At 33.2% G+C, this 25,202-nt stretch overlaps 2 protein-coding genes across 7 annotated transcripts; one reads left to right on the top strand and one right to left on the bottom strand.

Annotated features, from left to right (window-relative positions):
• Positions 1-13,797: 13,797 nt before the first annotated feature.
• LOC109153828 (two-component response regulator ARR17-like) lies at positions 13,798-14,506 on the bottom strand. The gene is made up of 3 exons (XM_019301700.1): positions 14,357-14,506; positions 14,188-14,258; positions 13,798-14,105 (listed from the first exon to the last, which is right to left on the bottom strand). Exons 1-3 carry the CDS (start codon positions 14,504-14,506, stop codon positions 14,015-14,017), a joined length of 312 nt encoding a protein of 103 aa, XP_019157245.1. The 3' UTR covers positions 13,798-14,014.
• A 4-nt stretch (positions 14,507-14,510) lies between these two features.
• Positions 14,511-23,262, top strand: LOC109153823 (E3 ubiquitin-protein ligase FANCL-like). Of its 6 annotated transcripts, none has more exons than XR_002049610.1 (6): positions 14,511-14,618; positions 14,706-14,763; positions 14,843-15,183; positions 15,478-15,644; positions 15,729-15,803; positions 23,117-23,262. XR_002049610.1 is itself a non-coding variant. In XM_019301696.1 (5 exons), the coding sequence occupies exons 1-5, from the start codon at positions 14,537-14,539 to the stop codon at positions 15,308-15,310; spliced, it is 399 nt and encodes a 132-aa protein (XP_019157241.1). In that variant the 5' UTR covers positions 14,511-14,536; the 3' UTR covers positions 15,311-15,442. The 6 variants fall into 6 exon arrangements, 2 of the variants coding, with proteins under 2 accessions (XP_019157241.1, XP_019157239.1); XR_002049609.1 differs by lacking the exon at positions 23,117-23,262 and adding an exon at positions 15,981-16,140; XR_002049611.1 differs by lacking the exon at positions 23,117-23,262 and having other exon boundaries at positions 14,843-14,914; positions 15,129-15,183; positions 15,729-15,876.
• The last annotated feature ends 1,940 nt before the right edge of the window (positions 23,263-25,202 follow it).

Here is a 25,202-nt window from a genome sequence, read left to right as displayed (position 1 = left end):
GATTTCCACGATTGTCCTCATTATACCAACAATCTGCAATCTTGTGCCCATACTTGCCACAATTGTAGCAATGAAATGGAAATTTACCTTGTTTGGTATTACCTCCACCTCTTCCTTGGTTGGAGTTACCACATCCTCCTCCTTGGTTGAAGTTACCACGACCTCTTCCACTAGAACCTCATCTTCCTCTTCCACGACCTCTACCAGATCCTCCACCTCTTTGATTAGTGCCAGTCACATTAAGGGTGACTTGACTCTTCAAAGCTTCTTCTGCTAGTGGTTCCGATTTTGACGCAATCCTGTCAATATGACTTTCTACCATACCTTTCAGCTCTGCAATTGATAAGAGCTCAGTTTTGTGTGACTCTGTGATCGAAGCCACCACATGGTCATACTTCATCGGCATAGTTCGAAGAACTTTTTCAACCACTGCACCATCTTCAATCGTATCTCCATATAGCCTCATCTTATTCACCATATCAATAAGACGAGTGAAATACGCATCTACTGTTTCTGTAGAGGTCATCTCACAATTATCGTACAACCTTCTCAACGACTGCAACTTAGACTTCTGTGCCCGATCGACTCCTTTGTTTGACACCTTTAAGATGTCCCAAGCTTGTTTTGCTGTTTGAGCACGAGCTAATTTCCCAAAAATGGAATAATGAACACCTTGGTGAATCTGACCCAAGGCCAATTTATCTCGCCGTATAGCGGCTGCATCAGCTCCTTCGGGTAGACCGGGATCAACAAAGCTCCAAAGATTTTGAGCTTGCAAATGTGTGGACATCATAATTTGCCAATAATTGTAATCGAGTTTCCCGTCCAATTTGGGACCCGACCATACAATATTGAAATTTGTTGCCATATTTCACTACGGGAAATATTTCGGGGTTGAAAGGTTGAATTGACTGGCTCTGATACCAAATGTTAGATATATTAAATATAATATATTTAATATAATATATATTAAATATAATATAATATATCTATAATATATATTAAATATAATATATCTATATATTATATTTATATATTGAGAAGAGAGAGAGAGGAATAGAAGTAAATGTTTATTACTTCACTTGATGATTATGAATAAACAAAAGCCACATATTTATAGTGAAAGAGAAAAGCAACAATGCTAAAGTTTAGGAAGTAATTAGAGGCCATGATTCCATGTACTCCATTTCACGTAGTGCTATGCATGCATCCACGTTCACACACCTCCTTTTATTTTTTTAACAAATTAACTGCTAACTACTTGGTTTAATATATTACTAATAATAATAATAGCATTATTATTATTATAACACAATCAATTAAACCCTATAATTAAAAAAATCCTCAAATATCATAAACCCTAATTTTAGTGATTAATCAATTTACAAGCAGGGTCTGATACCAAATGTTAAATAAACCTTTATGCGCTATAACTTGAATGCGGAAGCACAATTAACAATGATCGCATGTAAATTAAATCAATGAACTAAACAATGTTCATGATCATGGATTTTTAATTAAATAGAAAAGATAGAACTTACTTGGTTCCATTGAAGATATAATCTCTAAATTGAATGAATCAAGAATATAATGCTTCACCTCTCTGATCCGTATACCTTAATCACCTCCGGATGATACAGAGACTAGAAAACTTAGAGATTTGAAACTGTTAACATCCCTAGAGTTTTCCTGGGTATTTATAGATGTGATGAGAAACCCTCTTTCAAGAGAAATGAGGAACCTCCTTTAGGAATAGAAATCCTTTTAGGAATGTGACATCTTTTTAGGAATAGAAATCCCTTTAGGATTGTGAAACCCATAACCTTATCCATTATACATCTTTTAACCCTTATAAACTTAAATTTTAACAGAATGAGAGGGAGAGAATTTCACCCAATAATTCCGCATTTACACATCACTAATCATCAACGTGAGTACCTTATGGAATTACGACTTTCATTATATCAATCATTTTTAGGAAATAATTATTTCTAACATAAAACACTTGGATGAAAAGACATATAGGTAACATGGCTAGAACACACAGAACTAAAATACTAACAGTTTGCATGTAGTTCAATCGAATACATTTATTAACATTCTTATGATAGGAAAAAAAATAAAGTACAAGTTTATTTATAAACAACTCAAACATTTAGTATGCAATATTCTAAATTATCAACAATATATTGTACTCAAATTAAAAAAAAAAAAACTATTTTGTCAGTTTTACACTTTGAATTATTTTAATATAAAACAGTTCTCTTAATTTCATTTATTTTTTTAAAAGTAAGATCAGAATTGAACCTATTGACCAATTTTATACAAAGGTTTGGTTTAATCTCAATTCACAACAGTTTTAAAAAAAGGTATAATTGTATCTCAATTCACAAAGTCTTCATTCCAGTTCATTACAGTTTTACTGGAATTTTCTTCATTCCATTTTCCAGTAAAACTGGAATAGCGGAATGAAATTTTAGAAATTGGAATTTCATTCCAGCAAATGAGATTTCAGTGCAGTTTTCTCTAGCATTGGATGCAAGAGAAAACATGGAGATCTAAGAGGCCGTTTGGTTCACGGAATGTCAGATTACCTTAGGGAATGTTAGATTGCTGGGAATGTGAGATTACTGGGAATGTTAGATTCCTGTATTTGGTTAAAATTGGGGTATGTAATATAATCATGTTTGGTTTAGGGTTATCTTTTATACACACTATAATATCCTTAACATATTTTCATATATTTTAATAAATTTAAAAATTAAAATAAATAAATAAGATAACGGTATCATATATAATTACATGATTTTAAAATATTAACTAAAATCTCGAACTTGAGAAACAAAATTATTTTATATGCTAACATAACATAATAAAAATAAATAAATAAATAAATAAATAAATATATATATATATATATATATATATATATATATATATATATATATATATAATAAACTAACATAACCAAGGTTATCTTACATTACCTAAGATTTTAAAGGGAATCACATTCCCTTCAAAATCCTATGTGGAGGGAATGTGACATTCCTGGGGAATGTTAGATTCCCTGAGATAATGTGAACCAAACATAGGAATGTGAGTTTTGGAATGTCACATTCCCTTGGTTATGTTATATAACCTGAACCAAACGCAGATTATTGCTAGAATATCCTATTATTATTATTATAGACATCTGTTTTTTAATATATAGTTTCAATAAATCTGCTGTCTTTGCATTTTTTATTTGTGTTTTGACTTTATAATTTAGCAAGGCTAACTTAATTAATGTTTTGAGTTTTTCTTCATAGATAGCTTTCATCTGTTTAGAATGCTAAGGAACAGGTTAGATCTAACTATGTTAACCCGTGAGATCCAACAAGGAGAATATAAGTGCAGTTTATCATATTCAACCCAACTTTTGAGTAATACTGACTCTAGAGGAAAATAATATGCTTGATTTTTTTTTATTTTTTTTTTCTTTTTATCATTTGGTGATGGGAGATAAAGATTGCTTAGTTTTGCTTATAATCTTCAATATTCAGTCAGTTGTGGTGTAATTATCTATAATTTTATTTAGATTTTATTCAAATAGGAATTCTAAATTTTGTATTTTACATAGTTACCGACTCTGTTTAAAAAAAAAAAAAACAATTACACAGCCAAATACATACATAAGTTATTTTTAGCTAAGAATATATTTTTATACAAATTCTCGGACATGAAAGATAAATTTTAGGAGAATTAATAAAATTTTTAGGTCCGAATATATTTACCTTTATCAATTTTGTCTGAGTTTTTGGAGAGGAGCTTTCCGACTTTATGATTGCTCTGCATGTACTCCGTCAAATCTTTGGAGTGGCTTTCAGCTCTTATTTTCCTTCTTTCACACTCTCAGATGTACATAGATCTGTAGATAAAGAGTTAGGGTTTTTATTTAATTAAATTTAGGGCTTTTATTTAATTAATTAAGAGATTGAAACTTACCAGATGATGTAGACAGCCTGTGTATAGCCATGGATGTTGAGTTTTCTCTTTCACTGATTCGTCGGTTTGGTGAGGAAGACGACGAAGACGAAAGGCATAAATGGGGTAGAAGACTGGGTTGAACCGGGGGATTACGGAGTGCAGTGGTGTTTTGGTTTTCATAGGCTCCAACTCCATGTTTGTGAACGGAAAATTTCGTGGGTTTGGCGAAGAAGACGAAGCGCAGAAATGAGGGAGGAATCGCGGGTTGAAGCGTAGAAATGGGACTTTAAAATTATTATCTATTATCTATATTATCTATATTCTTAATAATAATATTAATAAATTAATAAATATTAATAATGGGGATGAAACTGGGTTGAACCAGGTTGGCTACATGCCTACAAAAATTTATAAGTATTGTTGTAATGTTATAATACAAAGCTGAATTAGTTTTATTAAAAATGTAAGTATAGCTATACAATGTAATATTTAAATGTTAAGACAATAAATGCATTCATATTGCTAATCTGATTTGCAATAATGACCTTACAAAGTTAAACGGACATAAAAAGATCCGGACCTCGTGGTTTACACACACAAAAAAATAATAATGATCTTACAAATCTATTAATATGCAATCACACTTAGGGGGAAAATTTTTTTCCCTACTTGATTTTACTTTACATAACTTTCTTTGTAAATTATTAAAAAACTAATCAAAATTACAAACTATTAAAAAGTTAGTACGTTATAAGTATGACATTTGTTGACGCACATACTAAAAAGATAAAATATTAAATTATACATTGTTATTAAATTATATATGTGTGATATGAGCTTTATTCATTTATATATATAATTATTAATTTAATAATTTATGTTGATTTGATTTTTAATTATTAATATAAATATTTATAATTAAAATAAAAATTGATATATAATACTCGTAGAAATTAATTCATGATTACATGAATTTATAAATTTGTACGTATTTTTTATCTTGCATCTTTGTGTTATATAAACTCAACAATCTCTTATATATATATATATATATATATATATATATATATTTATTTATTGGCATTACAAAAATAAAAAATAAATCAATTCACACTAAATAATATAACATAATAAAAATAAAAGTTTTAATATAACAAATGTTGGGCCAATATATAATTACATTTTTTTCTTAATTTTTGGGTCTATCTCATTGCTACAACCCATTTTCTTAATGCCCATTCATACTTTTGGAGGGAAACTAAGATTCTGCTTTATATATATACTAGTTTTTACGCGCATTGCGCGATTGGGATAATGCCCAATGTTTTTTTTTTTTTTTTTTTTTAAATAAGTACTTTAACTTATATCAAGGCAAGATTATATTGAAATTGTTAATGCATAGATAATTGAATGTTGAATTTATGTATTTAAATAGGCAATTCTAAGTTTACAAATGCAAGATAATATAGTCAACATTGATTATAATTGCCAATAAAATAATTGTATAGGTATGGTTGAAACCAAATACGGGACATAAGGGAGAACAAATAAAAATTAGGGCATAAAATATTAAATATATACTAATATTGAGGAGCTAACTGTTGATTGCCAAACAAGGACATTGCGAGATAGTTTCTCACTTCATTTTGTTGTATGATTTGAATACTCTTTTTGTCAATAAATCTCCCGAGTAGTTAATATGATTGGCTTAATTATTTTTTTTATTTGTTTTATTTTTTTAAAACAATTATTATTATTATTATTATTATTATTATTATTATTATTATTATTATTATTATTATTATTATTATTAAATATATGTATACTCTTAGTTCATTTTACATGTTAATCTAAAAAGCTAATTTTTTCAAATATCTTTTTACCCACCGTTGATATAATTCGCTGGTCAAATTCGCTAATATAAACCGTTAACTAGTGATTATTAAACAAGGACATTGTGAGGTAGTTCTCACTTCAATTTGTTGTGAGATTTGAATACTCTCTTTGTCAACAAATCCCTCAAGTAGTTAATATGATTGACTTTATTAATTATTATTTTTTATTTTTTCATGGTATTAATAAAATACTTGGTAAATAAATATATAGCATTATTTAGTATTATAACTTTGATATTTAATTAAAAAATAGTGCACACAAAGATAATAGACAATGTAGTAAATATATAATCAATTGATGAATTTGAATGTAAAGAATTTTTACATTGGAGAAATATAAAGACAATAATGCTAATAAAATTATTTCTCTTAATTAATTTATTGATAATGAATAATTTTTTTAATAAAGACATTGTAGGGACAATGTAGCGAATATAATCAATTGATGAATTTGAATGTAAATAATTTTTATATTGTAGAAAAAATAAATACAATATAACTAATGAAATTATTTCTCTTATTTAATTTATTGATAATGATTTTTTTTTTTTGAATAAAGACATTGTAGACACATAATTCTAAATTAAAGAAATGTATATGTATTATTTTTTGTTCTAGCTACTAAATTATTATTTCTACTATATACTAATAAGAGCCCAAGAGAGTTAGGCCTATAATGGGTAGAAAAAATGGTGGTCAAATTTTTTAATCAAATGAATGGCTCAGATCTAAGAGCCCCAAGAGAGTTAGGCCTATAATGGGTAGAAAAAATGGCGGTCAAATTTTTAAATTTATCCTTAATGAATATGATTATCCGTTAACTTTTCCGTTAGTTTTAAAAGTCATGGACCAAAATTAACACGCCCTCTATAGTCATATGACCAAAAGTGTAATTTGCTCTATTTTATTTTTAGTATTAGTATTATTATTATTATTATTATTATTAGTACTGTTTGTAGTAATTGTGTTGACAAATTGTAAATGTTACTTAAGTTGTGTATATACATTTTATTGTTCTTTTCTATTTATATATTATTTTTGAATGTAGGCAATGTTATTCATATTATATATATCTTAAACACTTGTGGACTCATCTACTAAAAGTAAAAATTATGCCATGAAATATAATTTGGACACTCAAGTTTTGATCTTGACATTGACGCCATCAGATTCTCGGCTACTATTTAAGTTCAAAAGGAGACCATTCTTTCTAATGTTATTAAGGTCAAGGCATTTCTAATGTTGGATTCACTAGTACAAGATTGGGAATACAAGTAGCACTTTCCAAGACACCTTCACAAAGAAGGTGTTGTAGAAAGAAAATGATAAAACTTTCAGAGTCACCCATTGGGTAAAGGTACCTCAAAAATTATATTATTAAAATAATAATTAGAAATCTGCGACACCAACTAAAAAAGGGTACCACTGATATTATATTATTAAAATAATAATAAGGGTATCCGCGGCACCCGCTATAGAAGGTGCCGCGAATATTTTATTATTAAAATAATAATAATAATAATGGTACCCGGGAAACCCTCTCAACAAGGTGCCGGGGATACCCTTATTATTAAAAATTAAAAATATATGGAATCCGCCCGTCTCTAATCTCTTCCACCTACTCATTCCTCTCCTCCATTTCCTCTCTTCCATCGCCTCCATTTCTTCTCCTCCATCGCCTCAGAAGTCCTTCGCCTCAATGGAGGCTAACGGAGAGTCCGGTGGTTAGAAGGTTCTTCTCCTCCATCGCCTCAATGGAGGCTAACGGCGAGTCCGGTGGTTTGAAGGTATCAGGTTCGCCGTCGATCAGGAAATCAGCGATCAAAACCCAAGGATGGCTTCGAAAAGCCCTACAGTTAACCCCGCTCCAATGGCTTCACCTTCTGCGTAGAAATCGGCTTCGAAATTCCACACCTGGGTGCTTCTCTCTACTCTAGGGTGTAATGGCCTTCACTACTCAACACACAGTAACAGAGAAAGAGAGGAGGGATAGGGTTTAGAAGGGAAGAAGAGAGAAGAGAAAAAGAATTTCTTTGATTAATTTCTGCATAAGGACAACTACTCCACACTCCCTGGTAATAAGAGTGCTCACAAGCCCATCATCCCACAAATTCCCTAACAAACTCAACTGAAAGGAAAACAAAAGAAAACAATTATTATTCTGAAAATTGGAAGTCTTCAAAACGGTGTCGTCCGACACCTTTAAACCAACGGCCAACGGTCATTGCAAAACGACGTCGTATTCGCCCCTTTCTTCAACCAACTGTAACTGCCGCATCCAACGACGTCGTTTCCGGCACTCCAATCTGCTCACCTTTCTTTCTACCCTTTCTTCTCTTTTTGCTTCCTTCCAAGGCTGTTACATTACCCACCCCTTCTGGAGATCCTTGACCCCAAGGATCGAACATGGGAAATTGACTAGTAACATGGTAGTAGTCCTCCCAAGTAGCTTGTTCTATAGGAAGATTGGACCACTGTACTAGGATTTGTGTGACAGCAGTGTTATTTCGTTTGACAGATCTCTTGTCTAGTACTGCAATAGGCTCAGCTAACACTTCCCCATCCTTTCCCACAGCTGGTGGTTCCATCTGTGGAACGGATCCCTCACCAAACTTCTTCTTCAACTGAGAAATGTGTAACACAGGGTGGATTGAAGACCCCTAAGGCAGATCAAGCCTATAAGAAACCTCACCCACCTTACCAATCACCTGATATGGCCCATAATATCGAGATGAAAGCTTCAAGTTAGCCCTTATGGCAACCGACGCCTGCCTGTAGGGTTGTAATTTGAGATACACCCAATCTCCCACCTCCAAAGTTCTCTCACTCCTCCCCTTATCTGCTTGCTGTTTCATCCTATGTTGGGCTTGCTTCAAATTATTCTTCAAGACTGAAAGGATGGTATCCCTCTCAGTTAGCCAATCCAACTTTTCAGCCCTAGAGGTAAGTCTAGCAGCCAGTGTAGGAGGGTTGTATCCATATAAAGCCTGAAAGGGAGTGCATTTGAGGGAAGTGTGGTAATTAGTGTTGTACCAAAACTCTGCCAAGTGAAGCCATTTAGCCCATGCCTTGGGTTTCTGGAAAACCATGCATCTGAGATAGGACTCCACACATTTGTTGACTCTCTCAGTCTGACCATCTGACTGAGGGTGATAGGCAGTGGATAAACTCAACTTGACTCCAGCCTTCTTGAATAGGGACTGCCAAAATGTACTTGTAAAAATTTTATCCCTATCAGACACAATGTCCTTAGGGAGTCCATGTAGCCTGTAAACACTCTCCATAAACACATCAGCAATATTTTCAGCAGTGAAGGGATGGGATATAGCTATAAAATGACCATATTTTGTTAATCTATCCATTACCACCAAGATCACTTCTTTGTTGTTGGACCTAGGTAGTCCTTCTATGAAGTCCATAGATATACTAGACCATGCTTCTTCTGGAATGGCTAGGGGCTGCAAGAGCCCCGGATAGGCTGTGTTCTCATGTTTGCACCTTTGACACACATCACACTCCTTTACTAGCTCCATCACATCTTTTTTCATTCCTATCCAGTAAAATAGTTGTTTCATCCTTTGGTAAGTGCCTTGTTGACCAGAATGGCCCCCCAAGGAGGACTCATGCAGCTGCAAGATTAGCTTCCTCCTAAGACCTCCTGAGGTACCCACATATATTCTCTGTTTATATCTTATAATTCCCCCTGTGATGGTTACATTGGCAATTGTTGTAGGATCAATAAGGCAGGTTTCTAGGGTCTCAGTAGCCCATGTATCCCCTTCATAACTTCTCCCCACCTCATCCATCCATTTAGGTTGCACCACTGAAATAGTTTGTAATTCAGGTTCCCCTTCCTCCATCTGCCTGGAAAGAGCATCTGCCACACAATTTTCAGTCCCCTTCTTGTATTTGATAGTGTAGTCTAACCCAAAAAGCTTGGCTAAGCCCCTTTGTTGAACAGCTGTGGTGATCTTCTGTTCTAGAAGAAATTTCAGGCTATGGTAGTCAGTGACAATAGTGAAATGTCTCCCCATTAAATAAGACCTCCATCTCTCAATAGCATTTATAATAGACCAATATTCCTTCTCATAGATGGACAACCCCATGTGTTTTTCACCAAAAGCCTTGCTAAAGTAGGCAATAGGTTTCCCTTCCTGCAACAGCACTGCCCCCATTCCCTTAGAACTGGCATCAGCTTCAACAACAAATTCCTTTTGGAAATTGGGGAGAGCTAGAACTGGTGCACTGCACAGAGCTTGCTTCAGTTGTTCAAAAGCCCTGTTAGCTTCTTCATTCCATACAAATCCATTCTTCTTAAGCAGTGTGGTTAGGGGCCTGCTAATCACCCCATAGGATCTTATGAATCTTCTATAATACCCTGCTAAGCCCAGAAATCCTCTCAATGCCTTAACAGAAGAAGTTCTAGGCCATGCAGCCACAGCTTCCAGCTTCTTAGGGTCAGTTTTCAATCCTTCCTTAGAGATTATATGCCCTAAGTACTCCACCTGATCCTTGGCAAAAGAACATTTGCTCAAATTAGCCAGTAATTGATTGTCCCTCATAATCTGCAAGACCCTTCTCAAATGTTCCCAGTGTGCCTCCCAGTTGTCACTGTAAATCAGTATATCATCAAAGAAAACTAACACTGATTTTCTGAGTAAGGAGCTGAATACTTGGTTCATCAGAGCTTGGGAGGTTGCAGGTGCATTAGTCAATCCAAAGGGCATCACCTTAAACTCATAAAGTCCTTGGTGAGTCCTAAAAGCAGTCTTGTGTTCTTCTCCTGCCCTCATCCTCACTTGGTGGTATCCTGACCTCAAATCTAACTTTGAGAAACATCCGGCACCTGCCAATTCAGAAAATAAATCCTCTACTAGTGGAATGGGAAATTTATTCTTGATGGTGAGGTTGTTAAGAGCTCTGTAATCCACACAAAACCTCCAGGAATTATCCTTCTTTGGCACCAGTAAGACAGGTGAAGCAAAACATGAAGAGCTGGGTACTATGACCCCAGTGGATAACATTTCTTCTACCATCTTTTCAATGGCATTCTTCTGATCATAAGAGTATCTGTATGGTCCTATGTTGACAGGCTTGGCTCCTGGAATGAGGGGAATGGTGTGGTCAAGCAGTCTTGGAGGGGGCAAGGCAGTAGGTTCTGAAAACACCTCCCAAAATTCCTGCAATATTTTGGAGAGCTCAGGGATGGTTGAATGGTTTTTAAGGGTTAAGGGTAATGTGGGGTATTGGTTAAGCTGGTTGGGGGTTATAGAATTGGCTATACATTGCACCAGAAACCCCTGCACACCCTTCTTGCACCACTTCTTTACTTGTCTGTCAGTGCCCCCCTTGAGCATAATTTTCTTAGTCAAACCTCTTAAGGTGATTTTCCTGCTATCCTTGTGAAATGATATACCAGGTGGCCTGGTATGAAGTTGTATGGGAGCATATTGGTCCACCCAGTCCATCCCCAAGACCATATCACAGCCCCCAAGCTTGAGTAATCTGAAATTCCTTGTAAACTCCTCTCCTTGGACCTCCCAACTTAGCCCAAAGCAGGCTGTATCACAACTCACTTGTTCTCCATTGGCAACAGTCACCACTAGGGGTTTCACTTTCACAGGCTTCCTTCTCAATTGATCAAGCACTCTTGGGTCCAAGAAGCTGTGAGTGCTCCCACTATCCACTAAGATCACCACCTTATGCTTCTGAATCATTCCCAACAGTTTAATTGTGTTCATGCCATCACCTCCTACTACTGCACAGAGGGTCACTTCTGCTTCTTCACTGGCTGTCCCCTCCTCTGTTAGATCTAGCATCTCAAGCTCATCATGGCATTCATCTCCTTCTATTAAGTTAAAGGTGGGACCCTTACATCTGTGGTCTGGCTGCCAGCTCTCAAAGCACTTAAAACAACTTCTTTGGTCCCTAAGTTGAGCCTTAAATCTGTTTAGGTCTGGGGTTGGTGGGTTTAGGGTGGTGGATTGGAGGGCTAGGTTCAGTGGGTTGGTTATTATGGGATCTGGGTTTAAGGGTTGGTTTAGGGCTCCAAGAGGCTGATTTATGTGTGTCACTGATCCTCAATCCTTTTTCAAACTGTCTAGCTACCCAAACTGCATCCCCCAGTGAGTCTGGTTTTGCAGTCCTAACAAAACACCTCAGGGATTGCTTCAACCTTGCTATGAAGTTTTCCATGAAATAGGCCTCTGTAAGACCCGGATATTCCTGCAGTAACTGGCTTCTAAATTCTTCATACTTATCCGCAAAATCATCCACTGACCCCCACTGTTTCAGGTTAGCAAAGTCCTCCATTAAGGAAGCCCCACTGCTCCCAAACCTTCTGCACACAGCCTCAGCAAAAGGTTGCCATTGGAACCCTTGCCTAAGCTCCCTCACATACCCTTCATACCATACTGCTACCCTCCCAGATAGATTAACAAACAAGATATTCATGATTTCATTTCTGGGGATGTGAGAGACCATGAAGAACCTCTCACACCTCACTATCCAGTTTCTGGGGTGTTCGTAATCAAACGGGGGAAAATCAGCTTTATACCTTGGATAAAAGTCCACCTGCTGAGGCCTCCTATGAGCCCAGTCTCTCTCAGGGATCTCCACTGGATCCTCTTCCTGCTCCGCCTCCATTGGTGCTTTACCCATTCGCCTTCCAGGATCTACACTAGCTTCTCCTGGTTGCAGGGGGTGTATGTGTCCATCATTCGCGACGCCTTGCACTGAAGATTGTCCTGGGGATCTATCCAGGATTGGTACCTGGGGTAGATTCAGACGAAGAATAGCTAGAATTTCCTCCCGGAAGCTTCCGAGATGAGCATTAATCTGGTCAGAGTTGGCTTGTGACTGAGCTTCCATGAGTCCCTTAAGCTTAGCCACCTGAGTTTCTACCATTTTCAAGCGCTCATCCATGATCACGAGCTCTGATACCACGCTGTAATGGCCTTCACTACTCAACACACAGTAACAGAGAAAGAGAGGAGGGATAGGGTTTAGAAGGGAAGAAGAGAGAAGAGAAAAAGAATTTCTTTGATTAATTTCTGCATAAGGACAATTACTCCACACTCCCTGGTAATAAGAGTGCTCACAAGCCCATCATCCCACAAATTCCCTAACAAACTCAACTGAAAGGAAAACAAAAGAAAACAATTATTATTCTGAAAATTGGAAGTCTTAAAAACGGTGTCGTCCGACACCTTTAAACCAACGGCCAACGGTCATTGCAAAACGACGTCGTATTCGCCCCTTTCTTCAACCAACTGTAACTGCCGCATCCAACGACGTCATTTCCGGCACTCCAATCTGCTCACCTTTCTTTCTACCCTTTCTTCTCTTTTTGCTTCCTTCCAAGGCTGTTACATAGGGTTCAACTCAGGCTCTGCACACCAAGGTGAACTACTGTTTCTCTCTACATATACAAACATGCTTACAGTTTTATGTTTATATTTTCCAATTCAATTAGAGAAGAAGTGAAGCATAAGTTTTTCGCTTGATTTATTTTTTTAATTTGGAGATGAAATTTTTATATCCACTATGTCTTGAATGTTGGAATTTTATCTTCGTCAATAGTGAATTTGAAAAATGGGTTCTTTTCCGTGAATATTTAGAGAAATTGAATATCTCAAATTGTGCAAATTGGTGTTTCTCTCTAGTCGGAATATATTTATTCTTCCAAGCATGTATAGTGGACAACTTCAGGAATTAGGACTTGCTTGATGTAGAAATGGTGGGTAAAGAGGAAGAAAGCAATGGGTATGGTGGCAGCAGCTGCTTAAGTCTTGTTGTGGAAAATACTCAGGCAATGAAGTGTTCTAATTGGTTTGGAATTGAAATTGCAAATTGTTTAAGAAAATCTGCCGAGTCTTTCATCTTCTGTCCTTAATTCTAACACTGAACTTTTTTGTACAGCTTAGGGTTGCTGAGGAGAGATTTAGGGAAGCTGAAGCCAAGAGTTGTGGAGTTTGAGAAGCAAGTTAGTATATATTATTATATTATGTATCATGTTAAGGTGATAATTTCCTTTACTTATTTACTCTGTGTTTATTTCTGAACTTTTCGTTCACTAAAAGAGGCAAAAGCAAAAGAGGCAAAAACATTAAAGAGTGTTTATCAGATCAATGATGTTTTGATCTTTATTATCCTCAGCACTGCATCAATTGGCCTCTTAATCGCTTCACATCCGCGTGTTTGAGTGGCTTTAGCATGAACATCTGGGCTCCTTCCTCCAAGCATCTGCATACTTTCCCAGTTAGAAACATTTCATGGCATCAAAATGACCAAATTATAACTGAACTTTGAAGTTTACAGTACTCACTGGTTGATCCGAGTTGGAATGTTCTCAGATGACATTATCACAACAGGGATGTCCTTCATGTTAGAAGATTCCTGGTTTCAACAATATCATTGGATGCTTAGATGTTAAGGTTTATGATCAGAAAAAAAAAAAACAACAATATTAAACCAACAGTTCATCAGTAAACTACCTTGATTTTCTTGAGCAGCTCATAGCCTGTCATTTCTGGCATGCAATAATCTGTGATGATCATATTCACCTTTGATCCCTGCAGAAAAGGAAAACTCCACAAAGTTAACGAAAATCGCAATGAAAACTCTATTAATAATGCATTCAGCATCTGGATAAGCTTCAACCCTTTTGGTCTACAATGGATGAAATTGACAGCTCTCTTCGGGTTTTTGATCCTAAACATCCACGGCTTGGTACATCACATCGCCAAATAGATATAGGTATATATTTTTTAAAACATGGAGGCTTAAAAGGATGAAGTCACTTATAGCTATTCCACATCTTTCTAACTTTGCTTCTTTTTGTAGGTAATGATTGCTATATCATCTTGTCTATAGATCCGGATGACCCAAAAGCCCTGCCAGAGTAGGTTTTCTCTAAAAAATTTCTTTACTGCATTGGTGTGGTGCAAAATATATAGAATTGAATTTTGGATTGCTGGTAGGTGCCACTTTATTGGTTCAGATTCAGAGGTGAACATACTGCATGGAATGTGGAGGAGAAATTGCCAAAGATGGTATATAAGTTTATTCATAAGTCCATTCTGGTTTCTGAGTATCATCTTTTTCATGTCTGTTATGCATATTTTAATAAAATTGATGATACTTGAAGTGTATGAATTAGTTCCATCAACCGGAGTTGAACTTTTGAATAGGATTGAAGACAAACCATTTGCTGAAAATCTTGTCAATTTATTGAAAATTCAATTACCTGGTCCTCCTGATGAACAGAAGAGTGAACAGCAGTCTGAATGTGGAATTTGTTATGCACCATATCTCCCAATTGGTAACTATACATTTCCTAATTTTGATTAGTTTGTCATCATATCTATTATTGACTTAGTGATGTCAACATAGATGATGAGCTTGGCACTAAGAGTGGGAGTGGAACTGATTATACATGTGAATATTAGTTCAAAGGATCTTTTCATTTTCTCCAACACTACTAAGTATTGGGATCACATGTTTTGTTATGTTTTTCAATTAAGTTTTAAAATGACATGTTTAATAGTTTTCTTGAACCCTATTCTCATTTTACTTACTGAATTTTTTTTATTTATTTTTTACTGCCTTTGTGCAGATCTCTAACTTCTAACAGCTTCAATGGGTCAATCCCAAATTCTATAGGCAACTTGTCTAAGCTTTCATGGTTATGTTTGAGCAACAATAAACTTACTGGTACTATCCCAGTCTCTGATCTAATCACATGCAACCTGGTTTGGACCAGTTATTTAGTGTCAAAAACTTGTAAGTTTATGATATAATAAGGTCTTTTGTCTTTTTCTTATCTTTGTAGTAATTATATTAAGGTTGGCTATACTTCTCATGCAGCCATTTAGCCAAGAATCAACTCTCTGGCACCATCCCTCCAAAACTCTTCAATCCTTACATGATGCTAAAACATGTGTAAGTATATGTGCCAGATAAGCAAGACATTATTTTATATATGTTCCCAAAACTAGATACGGCTTATGGTACACCCAACTAGAATGGAGTATTGAAGTGTTTATGGATGCATTTTGATTGAGGATACATACGTATATACTATCATGAAGAATATTGCTACTCTTTTGTCCTGATTAGGATTCTTGATCACAATGAGCTGAGTGTTGAAATACCTCAAACTCTAGGACTTGTGCAAACTTTAAATGTTGTGTGAGGATCTCCACCTTAGCTGCAAATGATACACTTGTGTAGGCTTTCCTCAGCTTTTGACATTATTATTGTCCACTGAATGTTGTGTTCAAAACAGAAGACTGGATTCAAATTTTCTAAATGGTTCTATACCAGACAACCTCAACAACCTTACCAAATTAAATGAGTTGTAAGCACATTGTGGATAAAATTATGGATTTATTTGCAGTTAGACTTATTTTTGTAAGATTTTCCCTTATAATATATATTGTATATTATATATTAGGGCCTTAATTAAGTGGTGCAAGTTGACTAGGTTTATTAAGTGGTCTGGTTGGACTTAATAACTAGTAGTTGTTAGTCAACCAAACTCTGTGCCTAATATAACCTGGATTGATGGGATATAGGATTATGGATTAGATAGCACATTCAGTTACGGTACTCAGACCGCTCAGTAGATACCAATACGCCATCTAGGGTTCTGAGTCAGGTCTGAGACAAAACATGGCTGACGGTCTACCGTTAAGAGGCAACACAACAGGAACATCAACTATGGCTGGAGATCAACACGGCTACGCTTCTGCTATCATACGAGGTTAGGTTTCTCGTATACTATGGTTCATATAGTTAGACTATTGTATATCTAACATTTGGTTTCAGAGCCTTTATAATCTCTGCCTAGTTGATTATTATTGCCTTAATCAACATTAATTTTTATATATACATCGAGTTTGTATATGTTTGTATGTTGGAATTTAAATCCATATTAAGCACAAAATTAGATTGAAATATATTATGCCTGTGTACACATGTGTATACTGTGTCGTGTATATATATATTTCCTTTTGAATCTATGAGTATCATATATATATTTTTTGATTAATTATATATGAAAATTTGAGCTTATTTACCAATTTTGGGAACTTGGGAACCACAATTGTTGGTGAGTGTTGTTGGGCACTACATGTAGCACCGTCCTTGATGGCCGGAGAAACAAAGCTACATAAGGAAAAATGCAGGGACGGTGCGAATTGCAGCTTTTTGGCGCTGCATGGCTTCTGGCTAATCCAATCAATATAATGAGCATCACCGTGGGGCGCTACTTGAAGTTACTGTCCGGCGAAGGTGCATGTGGCTTCGTTCAGACTTCAGTTTGTCAATTCTTCTCAGGACAGAGCCGTCCAGATGGCCAACTCTTCGTTGCCTTAGATGAACGGCTAAGGAGAGGTTACCAAACCATTGTGTTGAATTTCTAAAGAAGACGCAAGTGCATTAAGATAAGTTTGCGTCATTAAGGTAATTATCATTATTATTAGTATTTATTTTACCATATTAGTATTTGCCTTAATTAATATTATATATTAATTTTGGTAAATGGTAATTATTTAGTTTCAAATTGTCATATTTATATTATCTTAATTAATATTGTATATTATTTTGGCAAATGGTAAAATTAAAGTATGGTAATTGCTTGTTTTGGAATATTAATGCAGTTTCTTCTTAATTCTGGCATTAAATTCATAATTAAATTATTATTCATTTTTTGGGCAAATATTAAGTTTTAAAGTTGCTATTTGAATTTTAATTTTTTTTTTTTGAATGCTACTAGCTCTATTTGAATTTTAATTTAATGTTGATGTTTATATTAAATTGCTTTAAGTATTGCAATTTATTTAAGATATATGGGTTAATAATATATTAATATGCAAATTCAAGCATGCTACATATATTCATAAATTATTGTTATTGTTATACATTCATAATAGCATGCATTAAGGTTGGATTTAGCATATTATTAACTCATAAATTCATTTTTAGATATCATTCAATTTTGGATCCTTAGGTCAATTTTAGATATTATGACCTACTAAAGTAGCTTGTTTTGGTTTTCCCTTAATTTTTGAGCACATTCTAGTTTTATGTGTCTTTGGGACTTTAGAACCTATTTTTGAACAAGCTATTTGGGACCTATCTTGGGTCATTAAAGTATGGATCCCATTATTTTGATTGATATTTAAATAATAATTGTAGCTCTTTTTATAATATGTTTATTAAGTTTTAATTATTACTAACTACCATATTTTGGTATTCATCGTTGGTAATAATATTAAGTTTTGGGTTTATTTCAGTACTTAGACCATTTTTTATTCATGTTATAATTCACTTGGGTCATTGAGGTTTATGTGCCTAATTTGAGTGATTAAGTGCTATAATTATTGTTTTGGCCTGTTTAGAGACATTAAGGATTTAATTGTTATTTTGGCCATTAAGAACTATTACTATTGTTTAAGTTGATTAATTTTTAATCTATCAATAGTTTCAGGGCCTTAATAATAATATTAAGTCTTTGATTTTGTGGCAAAAGCAATATAGTTGGTATGTTCTCTTATAATGGTAAATTTGGTTATTACCTTAACTTCAGTCTCCCCAAGTATCATAATAGTCATGGTTAATTATTATGTGGTAAATTGAGATTAGTATTTGGCATCCCTTAATTACAGTTTTGCCTTTATTGTAATTATTATTAATTAGCATTATTAATTACTGTTATTAAGTTTAGGGGCTAATCTCATTTTATTACTTTTCATAATAATTATCATTTAATGGTAATCTGCTATATTTGGTACATTGGTATGATTACCACTTCATTTTACATGACTATTAATGTTGGTAATTAAGTCCTACCAATAAATTTTTTAACGTACCATTGGACGCTGCATCGAGTTTATTGACACCGATAGTGAAGATTGGGAGAATTCTGGAGTCTTTTCTTCTCTTGTGGATCGTCATCGTTGTTAGCGCAATGGGCAGATGCGGTTTGTATCATTAAGGTTAGCCATTAATTATCTTTTATGCTTATTATTGATAATTAGTGCTACAGTTACAGTTAATCGCTAATTTGGATTAGTCACATATTTTATTCTTTAGAAAAATAGAAACATTTAAAGGTGCATTACCATACTTCAGTTTGTCGTTATTATTAATGTTAGTAGTGATTATAATGTTACCTATTACTATTAATAATTAATTAATGATGACATTAATATTGTTATGGTATTCAGCTATGTACCTTGAACTGTTTCCAAATAAATTTATGTGACAATATTCCAGTGCAGAAAATAATTTTTCTTGACATTAATGTTTTTCGGACTTCAAATTTTATTAAGTTTTCAAAATTTTATCCGAAAACGTTTATTAATGTTAGCGGTTTTAATCATTGTTTTTTTTTTTCCATATTTAGTCTCCTAAATAATGTGATAATATTATTGCTATTTTGGTTATTTGCAATTTTGCCATTCATAATAGTAATATTATTATCTGGGTTATGGAGAGTGATTTTGAATCAATTTAATAATCTTGGAAAATCATATTTTCTAGGCAATTAACTTTTGCCATTAATTACATAATTCATTTAGTTATTTGAATATGATTTTAGTTCTGATTGCTCTTGTTTGGTTAAGTATGAATATTTGGTATAAATTCATCTTCTTTAGTTGGTTCATACTTTCTAGATTGTTTTATGCATTCGATCACATTAAGTGCATAATATTAAGTTTAATTATGCAATTGGGGTTTGTGAGATTTTAATTTACAAATGCTAGCATATCCTTTTGGTTTGATATTGTTTGAATTTGTAAATTCAGTTATTTCTCATGAATTTGATCTTTATGCATTAAAACATTTTACCATGGGCTTACAGTTTAAAAAATTTTAAAGTATATATTCAGTACATTATTATTCAAAATGTTGGGTCTCTTTTGGTTTGGATTCATCGGTGTTTGAATATTAAGTTTATACTTTAAAATCTCATATTGTAAATTGCTTTAAGTTATGCAATTTATTTGGAATATATAAGTTTAATGTTTAATTTTTGTGCATGTTCGTCCTAAGCATAATATTATGTTTTAAATTATGCAATATTATTATGCCTTTAACAATGCATTCTTTGAGATGGAATTATATTAGTTCCTATTTAAGTTGGACTTATGCATAAACTTTAGTCGCGGTAGTGCCTGAATTTAAGCACATTTAGTCCGCTAATTTAGTTCACTGTTTAAGCTTTAATCATAGGTGAACCCTACAGTTTTCTGGTGTATACCATACAGTTTACTGGTTTATACCCCAAACAGTTATACATTAAGTATATATGAATTGGTGAGACATACTAGTTTTAATGGTCATGACTTAAGAACATTTTGAGCCACTAGTCTCCTTAAATTGATACTCTATTTAAGGAATTGGTTTTCAGTGAGACTTAGTCTCTAACCACCTTTCCTTGGAGTATATTTACATTTTCCCATCACAATCTGGTATAATCTGTTTGTCAAAATTTTAAGTATTCCTTGCCAATGTGATTTGATTTCGGTTCATTAAAGAATAGCCAAAACATCTTTAATTTACTGAAGTCTCTTAAGTTTTCAATATTGGTTAATTAAGGAATAGCTACAACATATTCAGCTACTTAAGATTATTAAGTTTTAATCACATAAAGTTTAGGCAAGAATTGATAATTGTCTAGTGATCTTATAATTTTAATTTGATTTTGGAGTAGCCACAGCATCCTCAATCTGTTAAAATATATATTAAGCGGTTTATTTTGATCACATAAAGTTTTGGACATATCATTTGTGATTAATTGTATGTAATATGATGAAATTTATCCCACAGGCAATTTCGTTATATTTGTATGATTAATCAGGATGAAATACTGGACTACGGTCATAATTTAGCCCACAGGCAATTATGTATCGGAATGTAGTTTAATAGTTTTATCAATGATGATAGAAATAAATTTATTTATTTACTTTATGGTTATTTGTAAATAATTTTCAGTTCTATCATGAAGTTTAATTTTATGATGTAAACTTTAGATCATATTTCTTAATTTGCCCACAGGGATTAAGAAAAGGAACATGATCTCTTAAGTTTTTTATCATAATGATAGCAATGAATCTTATTGAATAGAACTTTAGCCTACAAGTAAGTTTTATATCATTTGATTCTTCAACTCATTTGATAAATTGTTTCATCATAAATAAAATTTTTCGGTTAGGATCTAATTGAGTAAAACTTCAGTCCACAGGCAAGTTTTATGTCACTAGATTCTTCTGGCTCTTTAGTAATTGTGAAAAATATTATCATAAGGGTTTCTTAATTGGATTTAATAGAATTAAAACTACAGCCCATAGGCAAGTTTTATGTCAATAAATCCCTCAACCCATTAGATAATAATTTTATCACAATTTCTTAGAATTTATAAATTTAGCTCAATTATAATTCTAAGGTTCATGGTTTGCATTGGCAAAACATGTTTTCAGTCACTTCCCAAAATTTAGACACTTTTATTAATTGATCCACGAATCTTGCTCAGTTCTTCGGACTAACTGTAGTAAGTTACGTGATTTGACATACATCTTTTGGATTCCATTAATAATAAAATATATCTTTTGAGCCAAATTCTAACTTGGTTTTGGAAGATGTATTTTGTTTTTTTTTTAGTATGTCAAACTATGGTGGGAAATTATATCTTCATTATTTAGTTGGACTTTAATTGGAACCAAAAATTGATTATTTAGTATGTCCAACTAATGGTGGGGAATTATGTCTTTATTTGTTAGTTGGTCAATAAATCAATTATGAGTATGTATATTATTAAGTTCATTTTATTAATTTTGCTGAAGAATGTTTTAATCAGTGGGAGTGATCATTTAGAAAAAGATCATTAAGTTACTCCACTAAAGTTTATGGATTTAAATGGCTTCATACATCCTAAATTTGATTGTATGTCAAACAATAAGTCCATAAGATTCCACAAGTATTAATTTTGTATTTGTTTATATAAATTCATAAGTTCAAATTATTAACATTTGGTTGTACAACATATTTATGAAAATGTTGTAACAATATTAAGGAATTTATTAGAACAAAAGCATTGAACTTGTAGGGCACTGTCATTTAATAAATTCTTCAGTGATTAATAGAGCCTTTAGTTTCTTCAAAATTAATCCTGGGCCATTTCAGTTGTAAGGCTCAAAACAATTTTGTGGGACATATAAGTAAGACTCATTATGTTCAGTTCATTTAAAATGAACATTGAAGTTATTTGGGAAGTTGTGGTGTATGATTAAGATTTCAAATTTATGGACTTAGACTTTTGGTTTATTGTCTAAGTTATTGGAATGCTTCTGTGAGTTGACTATCTTTTGGCTTTTTTTGATGAGTGGGAGTGACAGACGTGTCAACTCCAAGCTCTTAGCCGTTAGAGATAGTACTTAAAATTAACTTATAAAGAAGTCATGGAATATAGTTAGCATTATGCTAACATTAAGAGATCTCTACTTAAGGTATGCTTATAAAGTTTTAGAGATCATACAATGTATTCTTTTGTACAATTTGGATGTGTTTTCTCCTTCAGTTGTGCACATAATGTATTTTGAGAAACATCCCTTAAGGTACCGAGAATAAACATAGGGTTTGTTCATTAAGGACCTAAGTTGGAGAATTAAAATGCATGTGACCATAATGGACACTACTCTGATTAAATAGAGGACATGTCATTATGATTCGTGTGTTTTGTTCTTTGATGAAGGTTGTGCTAGTACTTGCACCAGGTGGGAGAATGTAAGATTTTCCCTTATAATATATATTGTATATTATATATTAGAGCCTTAATTAAGTGGTGCAAGTTGACTAGGCTTATTAAGTGGTCTGGTTGGACTTAATAACTAGTAGTTATTAGTCAACCAAACTCTGTGCCTAATATAACCTGGATTGATGGGATACAGGATTATGGATTAGATAGCACATTCAGTTACGGTACTCAGACCGCTCAGTAGATACCAATACGCCATCTAGGGTTCTGAGTCAGGTCTGAGACAAAACATGGCTGACGGTCTACCGTTAAGAGGCTACACAACAGGAACATCAACTATGGTTGGAGATCAACACGGCTACGCTTCCGCTATCATACGAGGTTAGGTTTCTCATATACTATGGTTCATATAGTTAGACTATTGTATATCTAACAATTTTTGGTAATATGTAGTAATTATGTTTCTTTGTTTCCTTCCGTTTTTGTTTTTCAGGCACTTCTCTATGAGGTGGGTGATGATCTTGAGGACGATATGGTAGTGAAAGCAAACCTAGATGGTTGCTACTTTATTAATTGATGGAACATCATGTTTTCCCTTATTACTAGCAATATTCCACTTTTGGGTCACATGTAAAACATTATTTTGGTAACAATGAATAACTTTAAAAAAAAATATTTTTTTATTAAAGTTTTCCTTTTGGCTATAATTTTTTCATATATATATATATATATATATATATATATATATATAATTATTATTATTATTATTATTATTATTATTATTATTAAAATAAGGGTAACTTTCCGAGGCACCCACTGTAGGTGGGTGTTTTGGAAACAAATTAATAAAATAATAATAAAGGACTATCCGAGGCACCCACTTGTAAGTGGGTGTCTTGGAAACAAATTAATAAAATAATAATAAAGGACTATCCGAAGCACCTGCAGCGAAGCAGGTGCCTCGGAAAGTCCGTATTAAAAAATTAAAAAAAAATCATCTTCCGCTTTTCGAGTCACCCTTTACGGGTGACTCAGAAAGCGGAGGACTTTCACAGTCTCCAAGATTCGAGTCACAGGTGACTCGGAAAGTGTTTTATGAGAGACTCTAAAACCTTTTTTTTGTACTAGTAATATTACTTTTGAAGAAATTTATTTTTGTATATACAACTGTATTGACGGACTGTATGTAGAAGTATTAACCATAATTAAAGTTGTTAATTTAGGTTAAAATGGAGAGTACTATTCTTCAACTTTGTATATGAAGAGGTTTTTAAATTTTAACAACCTGTAAAATTTAATATTAATGTTTAGTCTTTTATAGAATTAATATTAACTATATTTAAATTATTTTGTAATATATGAATTACATATATGTTTACGTTAAGTGCTGTATTTTAACATAAATAATATTACCTAATATTTAATCCCTGCATCGCACGGATAGCATACTAGTACTTCTAAAACCCACAAAACCACCATTTAGAAGCAAAGAAAATTTAGCGAATATTCAAGTAAAGACAATTGAAATAAGGGGGGAAACGTAACAATTTGGATTAAAGGACAAAGAATAGACATAAAATAATAAAAATTTGAAAGAAGTACAAATGAAAGGCATGACCCTGAGGTACACAAATTGGAGTGTGCTATATTTGATATGATTTTTATATATGTAAATAGTTTTGAAATAAACAAGTATATAGAGAGTGCTTAAGGTGTGTGTTTTGTGTACTTAAGGTGCGCTATTTTAAAACTTTAGATGCTTGGTTTGTATTCATAAGACGCTTTGTTTGCGTGCTTAGGTCCGTGGTTTGTATAATTAAGGTTCGTCATTTGAATATTTAAGATGCACCATTTTAATGCTTTAAGGTGCTCACCTTTTTTTTTTTTTTTTTTTTTTCCACATTCTAGCCAATTGTACAAATTATTTGAATGAAAAATTAATTCCTATTAATTTTATGTTTTAAAAGACATTTTTAATTATAAATGCTATATTTGATATATTTTTAAATATGTAAATTCTTTTTAAAAAATTAGTTAATATAAACGATTAAATTATACGGAGTATGCTATATTTGATATGATTTTTAAATATCTAAAACAAAAAAAAAAATAGTTAATACAAAAGATTAGATTATACGGAGTAAATAGTTTTGAAATAAACAAATATACGGAGAGTGCTTAGTGGTTTGTGTACTTAAGTGCGCCATTTTAAAATGTGGTTTGTGTCTTAAGGGGCTTTATTTGTATGCTTAAAGTGCGTGATTTGTGTTAAGGTGCGCAATTTTAATGCTTAAGGTGCTCACATTTTTATTTTTCACATTCTACCCTATTATACATATTATTTGAATGAAAAATTAATTCCTATTAATTTTATGTTTTAAATGACATTTTTAATTATACATGCTATATTTGAATGGGAAACATAAAGAAAAGAAATTTAAAGAGAGAAGGGTCCTTTAACCTGATACTTTAATGGGCTGTTTGGTTCACGAAATAAGCCTGGAATGGCGAGAAAATTTCAATTTTGGTCACACGACTATAGGGGCCTTGTTAATTTCAGCACCTAACTTTTAAAAGTA

Source organism: Ipomoea nil, unplaced genomic scaffold (assembly GCF_001879475.1).
Source record: "Ipomoea nil cultivar Tokyo-kokei standard unplaced genomic scaffold, Asagao_1.1 scaffold2545, whole genome shotgun sequence".
Classification (NCBI taxonomy): Eukaryota; Viridiplantae; Streptophyta; class Magnoliopsida; order Solanales; family Convolvulaceae; genus Ipomoea; species Ipomoea nil.
Note: the sequence above shows the minus strand (reverse complement) of the source record. Positions and strands in the feature narration are given on the sequence as shown.